General features: G+C 41.6%; 1 protein-coding gene across 1 annotated transcript in view; it reads right to left on the reverse strand.

Moving 5' to 3' along the window:
* Window positions 1–10254, reverse strand: part of SUSD5 (sushi domain containing 5) — a 68805-nt gene extending 58551 nt beyond the window's left edge. Inside the window, exons 1-2 of the mRNA XM_025374221.1 lie at window positions 9669–10254; window positions 4976–5153 (exon numbers count right to left, since the gene is read on the reverse strand). Of these exons, the coding sequence (XP_025230006.1) occupies window positions 4976–5153; window positions 9669–9780 (290 nt within the window). The 5' untranslated portion in view covers window positions 9781–10254. The remainder of the gene's footprint in view (window positions 1–4975; window positions 5154–9668) is intronic.
* Window positions 10255–10492: the final 238 nt, after the last annotated feature.

Consider the following 10492-nt stretch of genomic DNA (forward strand, 5'->3'; position numbering starts at 1 on the left):
ATTTTCCTCCTGCCTGAAGAGCACTTGTTTAAGTGCAGATTGGATGCAATGAATTCTCTCACCTTTCATCTGTCTGAAAATTTCTTTATCTCACCTTTATTATTGGGAGATATTTTTCATTGGGGGATAAAATTCTAGGTTAGCAGTAATTTTCTTTCTGTATCTTCAAAATATCAAAAGTCTTTGGGGTTTCATTGTCAGTTTATTGTTCCTCCTTTAAAGACAATCTCAGCATTTTTAATTTTTAAAAATATTCTTTTCTTCATATATGATTCTTCCAGTCTTACCATGATGTGCCTAGCTGTGAACTTCTTTGTATTTGTCTTACTTGAGCTTTGCAGTGATTCTTGAGTCTGTGTCTGGATGTTTTTCTTCAATTGTGGATCATTTTCATATTACTTTTATTTTATTTTCTTTTTTCTTTCTCTTCTCCTTTTATAATTCAAATTATATTGCATCTTCTTTGTCTTTTACTCTTTGTTGTATAATTTTTCATCCTTTTCCCTCCATTATTGATTCTGGATATCCTCCTCTGAAATATTTTCCAGTTCACTAATCCTCTCTTTGGCTCTTTTTTTTAAAGTCTTTCTTTCTTTTCCCTCCTTTCTTTCCTTCTTCCTTTCTTTCTTTCTTTCTTTTCTTTCTCTCTTTCTTTCTTCTTTCTCCTTCCTTCCTTCCTTCTTTTCTTTCTCTTTCTTCTCTTGTTTTCTTTTTTTTCTTTTCTTTCTTTTAGAGACAAAGTCTCACTATGTTGTCTAGATTGTATTTAAACTTTGAACTCCTTGGCTCAAGTGATCCTCCTGCCTCAGCCTCCCAAGTGGCTGGGACTACAGGCATGCACCACCATGCCCAGCCCTCTTTGGCTCTTTTTGATCAGCTATTAGGTCTATCCATTAATTTCTTAATTTTAGTTACTGAATTTTTCATGTCTAGAGTTTCCATTTAGTTATTTTTACAGTTTCCACCCTCTGCCAAAATTCTCCTTCTCATCTTTTATATCTTTGAACATGTCAAGGATAGTTATTTTAAAGTCTGTATCTACTAATCCTAATGTCTGGAGTTTCTATTACCTATTGTTTCTTCTGAATTTTATTCTACTTGCCTTGTCTCCTCACGCAACTAGTTATTTTATATTGTGAGACAAATCCTGCATTGGCTAAATTGTTTGTTGAAATAAATTGAGGTCTAGGATACTATCTCCCTCAAAAGATAATTTTTATTTGATTCTCCTAGATATCTGGAGCACTGGAAATTCAGGGTCATCTCAATCCAAATTCATGGCTATAGAGTATTTGAAGATGTGCTGCTTCTCCCAGGAGGGCCTGCGTCCAGTTCACTGTACAGTGTACTGTGTCCAGCTTACCCTTAGGGCATAGCCCTGCAAGGTCCCAACCCAAAGCAAAACGGCTCACCGGGTCCCCTCCTACACAGAAGGTGAATTCAAATCTCCATCCCCCTAGTCCCATGTGGCTATTAAAATTGCTATTTAGCTTTTTAGTCACCCTTTAGGGAATCTGCAAAAGTTTCCAGGAGACAAGTGGCCGAAAAGTCTAAATTCATCACTCTAGGCCTTTATCATTCTCTGGATTTACGTGTACACTCAACATAAATTTATAGAGATATAGGGCAGATGTGCTAGATGTCTACTATGCCATCAACTACAAGATGCACCACACATTTAATCATTGCTTTTCAGTGTGTGGTGAGGGAGTGGAGAACTATGCAGGAAAGAACCACAGATGGGCCTAATGGTCAGATGCTTGTTTCCAGAAAATTAAAATGAAAGGATATTGAATAGGAATGGTGAAAAGAGAGTAATATATTTAAAAAAATAAAAAAGGGATAGAAAAACTATTTTTAATACGTTGTGTAGTAAATATAACAAGTATATTTTCTTTATTTTCTTTCTTTCATTATTTATTTTGAGATGGAGTCTAGCTCTGTTGCACAGGCTGGAGTTCAATGGCGCCATCTCGGCTCACTGCAACCTCTATCTCCCTGGTTCAAGTGATTCTCCTGCCTCAGCCTCCTGAGTAGCTGGGACTACAGGCGCACACCACCATGCCCAGCTAAGTTTTGTATTTTTAGTACAGACTGGGTTTCGCCAAATTGGCCGGGCTGGTCTTGAACTCCTGACCACAATTAATCCGCCTGCCGTGGCCTCCCAAAATGCTAGGATTACAGGCATGAGCCACTGCACCCAGCTGTATGTTTTCTTTGTAAGGTAATATCATTTCAGCCTGCAGAGATCCACTAATATGCCTTAACACCTTACAGTAAATCCACAGAAGATGGACCTTTCTAATCGTCCAGTCCTAGCATACAATGCCTGAGAGACCTAAGCCTAGTTGCAAGCTGTCTCTTCAGAATCTGTGAATACTCTGGTTATCTGATGAAATTTTATAGTAACAGAATTATGAAAAAATATTCCTGCTTGACTACATTATGGAAATGCATGCACAGGGTATATTTTGTCTATTCAAGAGCATGGATATAAAACGTAAGGCAGAGAGGACCACAGTTCCAGATTCACCAAAAGGCTTTGGATGTAGCCTCAGTTGTCCCTTTATTCAGTTGCTGCTTCATACTTGGCACATTTGGAGACATGAGTCAGCATGGCTGTCTGTGTTTTCCATGGCCACTTGCCAGCCAGACATCTTAGGATAATCATCTACCAAAGTAGTTCTTGGTGCCTTGTTTGCTTTCACATTTCCTGTGGCACGAAGGAAAAAGTGAAGTGGCTCCTGCCTTCTCTGAGCATGACTAAAGAAGTGTTTGTTTATTTCTGCTTTTGTTGCCTGTGTTTCTGAGATCTTATTAAAATATTTTCCCAGACCAATATCCTGAAGGATTCCTCCTATGTTTTCTTCTAGTAGTTTTATAGTTTTGGGTCTTACATTTTGGTCTACAACCCATTTTGAGTTGATTTTTATATGAGGTGAGAGGTGGGGGTCTAATTTTATTCTTCTGCATATAGATATCCAGTTTTCCCAGCACCATTTATTGAAGATACTATCCTTTCCCCAATGAGTGTTAAAAGTTCTAGTGTTCTATACGACTGTAGGATGGCCGTAGTTAACAATAACATCATTTCAAACAGTTAGAAGAGGATATTGAATGTTCCCAGCAAAAAAGAAATGCTAAATATTTGAGATGACAGACATGCTAATTACCCTGATCTGATCACTCTCCATTATGTGTGTCAAAACATCACTACGTACTCCATGAATATATACAATTATTATCTGTCAATTTAAAAAATAAAATTAGGCCAAGCATGGTGGCTCACACCTGTAAACCCATCACTTTGGGAGATGAAAGCCAGAGGACTGCTTGAGCCCAGGAGTTTGAGACCAGCCTGAGCAATATGGCAAGACTTTGTTTCTACAAAAAAATTAATAAATTAATAAATAAATAAAAATGTAAAACCAAGCAGGTTTCAGCACTATTGGAAAGATTTCTCCTAGCTGGCCATAACAATTACTTCTCTAAAGGATTCCACGGGTCAGGAACTCAGATAGCCACAGTAGGAATGGCTTGTCTTGCATATAAAGTCTAGGGGCTGAGCTGGCAAGACTCATAGGCTGACAATAACTCAATGGCTGGGGACTAGAATCACCTAGAGGCATCTTCATTCACATTTTTGGCAGTTAATGCTGGCCACGGGCTAGGATATTGGTTACGGCTGTTGGCAAGAGCCCCTAACGGAGATATCTCCATGTGATCTGGCCTTCCTCACAGCACACCCATCTCAGCACAGTCAGACTCCTCATGGCATCTCAAGGCTACAAAAGTGAGTGTCCCCAGAAATCTAGACAGATGCAGCATGGATTTTTCCAGCCTAACTTCAGAAGTCAAGTAATTTCACTTTTGCTGTAGAGGCGAACACACCTGTTGATGCCAGTGGTGTGAAAAAAATTGTGGCCATATTTTAAAACCTCCATGCCATGTTTCTATATATATATATATATATATATATATATATATATATGCAGATGAGTGTCCACAGAAAAAAAGGGATAAAGAATGCATACCAAACAGTTAATAGTCATTATCTCTGAGATGGAGAAGAAGAGAGAAACTTACTTTGTACTTTATGTATATATATGCATTATTTGAAATTTTTGCAATAAGCATGTATTATTTTTATTACTTAAAAAAATTCAAGGCTAAGCAGGGTGGCTCATGCTTGTAATCCCAGCACTTTGGGAAGCCAAAGCAGGATTGCTTGAGGTCAGAGTTCGAGACCAGCCTGGGCAACATAGCAAGCATTTTCTATCTCTATAAAAAATAAAAATAAACAATTAGCTAGGTGTGATGGCACATGCCTGTAGTCTTAGCTACAGAAGGCTGAGGCAGGAGAAACATTAGAGCCCAGGAGGTTGAGGCTGCAGTGAGCTGTAACCATGCCACAGCACTCCAGCCTGGTTGACAGAGTGAGACCCTATGTCTAAAACAAAAAAAGAAAATTCAACATAACAAAGTAAGAGGATAAAAGAATTCTGACAGAACTCCAGAAAAATGCTTTTATAAGCAAACTCAAAACATGAACACACGCCAGGTGCAGTGGCTCACACTTTGGGAGGCCGAGGCAGGTGGATCACCTGAGGTAAGAAGTTTGAGACCAGCCTGGCCAATATGGTGAAACCCCACCTCTACTAAAAATACAAAAATTAGCTGGGCATGGTGGCAGATGCCTGTAATCCCAGCTAGTCGGGAGGCTGAGGCAGGAGAATCACTTGAACCCGGGAGGCAGAGGTGGCAGTGAGCCTAGAATTGCACCATTGCACTCCAACCTGGGCAACAGAGCTAGACTCCATCTCACACAAAAGAAAGCAAAACATGAACACACTGGAGGCTACTGCCCACTGTACTCTCCCTGTACTGGTATCTCAACAGAACAATCACTGAGCCCTATATAAGCCTTGGTGGTGCAATTGGGGTGAGTTGGAAAAGGAGCGCTCGCCTGACTTACCCAAGAGTGCCATCTGCTAACCAGCCAGTGGCACACACTGCAAAGGAGCAATCCTGTACCACTCTCCGCAGCTCGTCTGCAGACACCAGGTGAGCGCTCCTGCTCTTGCAGGAAAGCCGAGCAGCCTCCAGTTCTAGGCCCTGAGAGCCATTCTGAGACTCCAGCACAAAGAGCTTTCCTGTGTGGGGACAAGCACAAACACATGTGGATTTCAGGATCCATGGGAAGTTAGTCTCAGCAAACTCATCCTCTGGCAGACGCCAGTTAGAACTGCAGTCCTTCCCTGAAGTTCGAAGTGCAGCAGCTATCACATTGCACACCATCCCTGGGATCAGGTGATGACAATTACACTAGCATTTTCACCTTTTTTTTTTTTTTCAAAATTAACCATCTGCTCCGGCGTGTCGATTTGGAAAAGCCCTTCAAATCTTTCTTTTAAAATGGTGTTTTACAAATATCATGTGTCAAGGCTCTGTGTCCTAGGCTTCCCTAAGTTAGGTCACTTGATGTCTAAGGCACTGATTTAGGCCTCAGCTCTGCTTTCTTCTGCCTCCCTCAGCCCTAGGATGACCCCCTATACAACAGGTTGCTTCCCTTCTCTCTGTCCCTTGCCTTAGTATACTACCAGGCCCCTTTCACAATACATTCATTTGCGTCTGCTGTACTTCTCTCCTACTGGACAAGAAAACAGGGATGATGTCTGGTACACCTTGGCTTCCTAAGCACAATAATGTATGGACATGTAATGAGCCTTAAAGAATGTGTGATCAATGGGGGGATGGGAACATGAATTCAGGCAGAGGTGAAAGCCCAGGCTGAAAGCAGATGAGAATTTTAGGCAAGAAAACCATGGTACCGGAGGGAGCGCTGAGGTCCCCAGGAGCCTCCTGGAGGAATGAAGCAATGCCTTGGGTGGCCCTATCAAGTTAAGGTAAAGGCAGGGGGAGAAAACACCTACTTAGAATGAGACCATTTACTTACATCTGTCACCAACTTTTTCATAATACATCAGTTATTAGACTAAGACACAGCTAAGACACAAGTCATCTGCTTGCAAAAGACTAAGACAAGCCATCTACTTGCAAAATTATTATAATAAATATAATAATTCCCCAGCTTTGGAACCAAAAGTTATAATAATACAAAAAATTAAACAAACATATCCATAGGTGACTGGAACTCCTACATTTAACTATAAAAAGGTAATATCAACAAAACTACAAGGAAAAACAAAAAAATTCAATCCTTGAGGAAATTTTAAACTACTGTCCCTCTCAGTAATTGCTAAAACAGAAAACAAAATTAGCACTCTTGATGTAAGAACCTACGTGCAGTACTGCATACCAAACTACAGAATACACATTCATTTTAGGCACACACAGAATATTTGTAACACTGATTAAATACTGAGCTATAAAGCAAATCTAAAAAAACCTTGAAAGACAAAAATCATACCAACCATGCCTTTTAGACTACAACAAAGCTAAAATCACTGATTTTATATACGAAACACTTACATAGTATTTACTATGGGCCAGATGTTGTTCAAATTGCTTTACAAATACTCATTATATTAATCCTTATGACAACTCTATGATATATGTGGTATTATCATCCTCATTTTATAGTTAAGGTTTAGTATTAATACTTGTCCAAGATCACACAGCAGAGATACAAAATCAGGCAGTATGGCTCCCTGTTAGTGATTTCAATCACTTGGTTATACTGCCTATCAATAACAAAGCACTAACTAGGAAAATCCCCTTGTGCGAAATTACAAAATATACTTCTAAATAAACTGTGTTCAAAGAAGAAATCACAACTGAAATAAAACATGTCAATTCAAGGGCCAAAAACTTATGGAGAAACTAAAGTAGTTTAAGAGAAATTTATAGCCTCAGAACTCATATTATTAATACAAAAAAAAGTATGGTTGAGAATCAATGATCTAAGTTTCTAGCTCAAAAAACTAACACAAAAGTCCCACAAAATCAAATCTTCTAAAGTAGGAAGAGGAAATAATACAGATAGAGCAGAAATCAATAAAATGGAAAGCAGACATACAATCGAGAAAATAAAATGGATAAACCCCTAGTATGACTGATCAAGACAAAAAAAGAAAACACAAATTACCAATAGCAAAAACACAAATTACCAATATCAAGAATGAAAGGGAACATCACTACAGATCCCGTGGACCCCGAAATGATAATTAGAAATTATTACATTGCATATGCCACATTAGACAATCTAGATGAAGTGGGGAAAAAACTTTAAAAAACAAAACTTAGCAATATTGACACAAAATTAATTTTAAAATCTGAATATTTCTTTATCTACTAAAGAAATTAAATTTATTATTTAAAATCTTCCTACAAGAAAACCTTCAGACACAGATGATCTCACACCAAAACAAACAAACAAAAGCCCTCACCGGCAGAAACCCTTTCAGAGAGTTAAAGAGGGAACAACTTTCCAATTCGGTTTAGGAACCATCATAAGTTTGATATCAACACTTGGCAAAGATATTATAGAAAATGAAAATTATAGGCCAATATATTTCATGAACATAGATTCAATAATCCCAAACCAGCTTCCCTCACTCCAGGCTCAGTTCTATGTCTTCTTGCTGTAAAATTTTTCCTTAGGATTCTGCCCACGCATACAATTTCACAGACCATCCTTATACAGATGACACGTTTTTAGAAATACTTTCTCTCCAAATCTCTCTCTTCAAATATCTGTAATTCATCATACTTAAGCTGAGCATTTCTTCTTCTTCCTCCCATCACCACAGCACACAAATAACTAAATGTAGGAACTGGTGGTAGTTAAGAATTTAGTACCAAAAAGAATCCTTTGATAATATAGCTTATAACTCTTCCTGGTTTTCGTATAAATGTTGGGGCTCAGAAAATTGAGTTTCTTTAAAGGAAATATACCTATAATTGTCCATTGAGGAAGTGGGGAAAGAAAAGGAAGGAGACAAAGAATCATGTCCTCTGGTGTTGTCCTTACTTTCTCTTTGACCAGTGACATTTCTGCCTTTAATTTTCTATGACCCGTATCAAGCTAGAGAGGCACAAAATATTGATCCTTATCCACATGGCATTCCACTTAAACAGTTATAATGGGGTGAAACTCTAAAACCTTACGGATGACAAAAATATTTACTTAAAAGGAATTAAAATTGGCACAATATATCTTGTTCAAAGGTTAATATGAGCTCCAATTTATTCTACTTGCATTCTTTAAAATCAGCTTAATTTTCATGGTTCAATGTCAGTCAAAAAACACTACAGTGAAGAATTATCAGTAGACTGCTAGTAGGTATGGGATTCTTTTGGGGGTGATGGAAACGTTCCAGAATTAGATGCATGCAAACCATGGTTTTCACAACGTAATGAATGTACTAAAACCCACTTAACTGTACATTTTAAAATGACGAATTTTATGTGAAATACATGTCAATTTAAAAAATTAACAGTGGTTACTAACAGCCTTCAAAGTTAAAAATGTTTTGTCTCTAACATAGTCTCCGAGGATATGGAGAAATAAGACATTCATCCTTAATTAGGAACGAAGAGCTTTTCAAGCCTGCACTTACACTAGAGAGCACTAAAAACTCTAAGACCTAGAGGGTTTTTTCCTTGGCTTTCCCCTTTCCCTGACAACCATGCTTTTTTTTTTCCTTTTCTTTTCTTTTCTTTTCTTTTTCGTGTCTTCTAGTTGCACCCAATATTGTTGGCTAAATAAGAATCACATTTTAAAATACACAACGCATCCTAAATCGACGGAGGGCTTTTCTCTTTTATCAATCTAATTCGTCCTAAGCTAGAACTCCCTCATGGGTGTGAGAACTGCTGGTTTTCAGCTTGCTTCCTTCAGATGCTCCTGTACCATGTCAGCGGGATTTTGTTCCAATAGGAAAACACAGCTGAATTAGCTTTTCAAAACGGAATGGATACAGAGTTCCAATCCTGCTCATTCTAGGGCAAGTATTAAAAGCTAAATTCAGGCTCAAAAAACAAGCAAACAAACAAAAAGTGGATAAATTCTCAGAGAACCTGCCATGATTTGGCCCTTGCCCATTTCTCTACCTCATGTCTCAAGGCGTCCCCTCTCCTCCAGGTACTTTGCTTTATCATTTGTCCCGTTTTTCCTGTCACAGCCTTTGCACGTGCTATTCCCTCTGCCCAGGCTATTCTTCTCTCTCTCTCTTTGCCTCATTGATTCCCACTTATCTTTCACGTCTTCCTGGACCAAGCCAAAATATCCGAGGGAGTTTTCTAACCATTGGCGGTGTCCTCGGGGGCACATTAAATAGACGTTGAGAAACTGAGGGACTGCGGAAAATCACTCCTTAGCAGAGGAGGTTCCAGGGTACCTTAGAGGTGATTTCATTTGAGCTTTCTTGGAGACCTTAGGAAAGCCAGCGGCGGGACTGCGGGACCTGCGCGCTCGGCACTAAGGGAGGTCCAGGCACCAGGCGGGCGTTTGGGCGCACGGGCACGAGGAGACTTGGTGGGCCAGGAGAGGGATGCCGGGTCCCAGGACCGCCGCTCGTTCGTTCCTCTCAGACTTGCGCTTCCCGCTTGCCAGGCTGGTCAGACGGAGCAGCCCCGGCGAGCTACGCCTTCCCTGCCCGGAACCCACGCTCCACCCCCCGCCCCGCCGCCTCCCGCACACTCACCATCCGCCCGCACCGAAAGGCGCGGCAGACCGAGCAGGAGCAGCACCGCCGCCCAGAGCCCGGGCAGGCGGCTGTGCCAACGGGCAGGCGGGCTGGGTCCCTCGGCAGTCATGGTCCGGGAGTGCGCGGGCCAGCGGGCTCGGGTGAGGGCTCTGGCTGCGCTTGGGGTTGCCCAGGCCACTGCCCAGCGTGCGCCACTCGGCTCTGCGCTCTGCGCTCGGCTCGCGAATCGCAGGCTTCGCGCCGGGCGCGCCGAGAGGGAGGAGCGCGGAGAGCCGGGGGAGGCTCGGGACGCGGAGCCGGAGCGCCTGGGCCGCCGAACTCCCGGGGGTCTTCTCTGTGGCGCCGAGGAGGCGGCTGTAACCCGGCTCCACCTTCGCGCTGGGCACCTGGAAACGTCGGTGCCAAAAGGGGCTGCGCCGGACCGCGCTTTCCGCGGGCACAGCGGGGTGGAGGGTGAGGGCGCAGGGAGGCGGGGAGAGTAGCGAGCCGGCCGCAAGGAGCCCCCGCCCGTCTTGGGGACCCTTGGCGAAAGGGTGACGCAGTCTGAGAGGCCGAGCCCCTCCGGCAGGACCGTTAGAAAAAGGGGGTCTAACTCTGTCCTCGGCCTCTACTTTTCAGCTGGCCTTCTCCCTCCCCACCATCACTTTTTTTTTTTTTTTTTTAAATGAAGAAAGGAAAATCTAACTTACCTACCACCCTCACTCTAAGGTATGAAACTCGTGGAATAGCGAAATTCCTCTTTTGTAAAAGCGTAGTTTGAGAGTCACTGAGGAAAAGACAGCTTCAGGACGGCTTCCTTCACCACTTTGCCTGGTACTAGT

The sequence above is a fragment of the Theropithecus gelada genome, chromosome 2 (genome assembly GCF_003255815.1).
Source record: "Theropithecus gelada isolate Dixy chromosome 2, Tgel_1.0, whole genome shotgun sequence".
Lineage (NCBI taxonomy): Eukaryota > Metazoa > Chordata > Mammalia > Primates > Cercopithecidae > Theropithecus > Theropithecus gelada.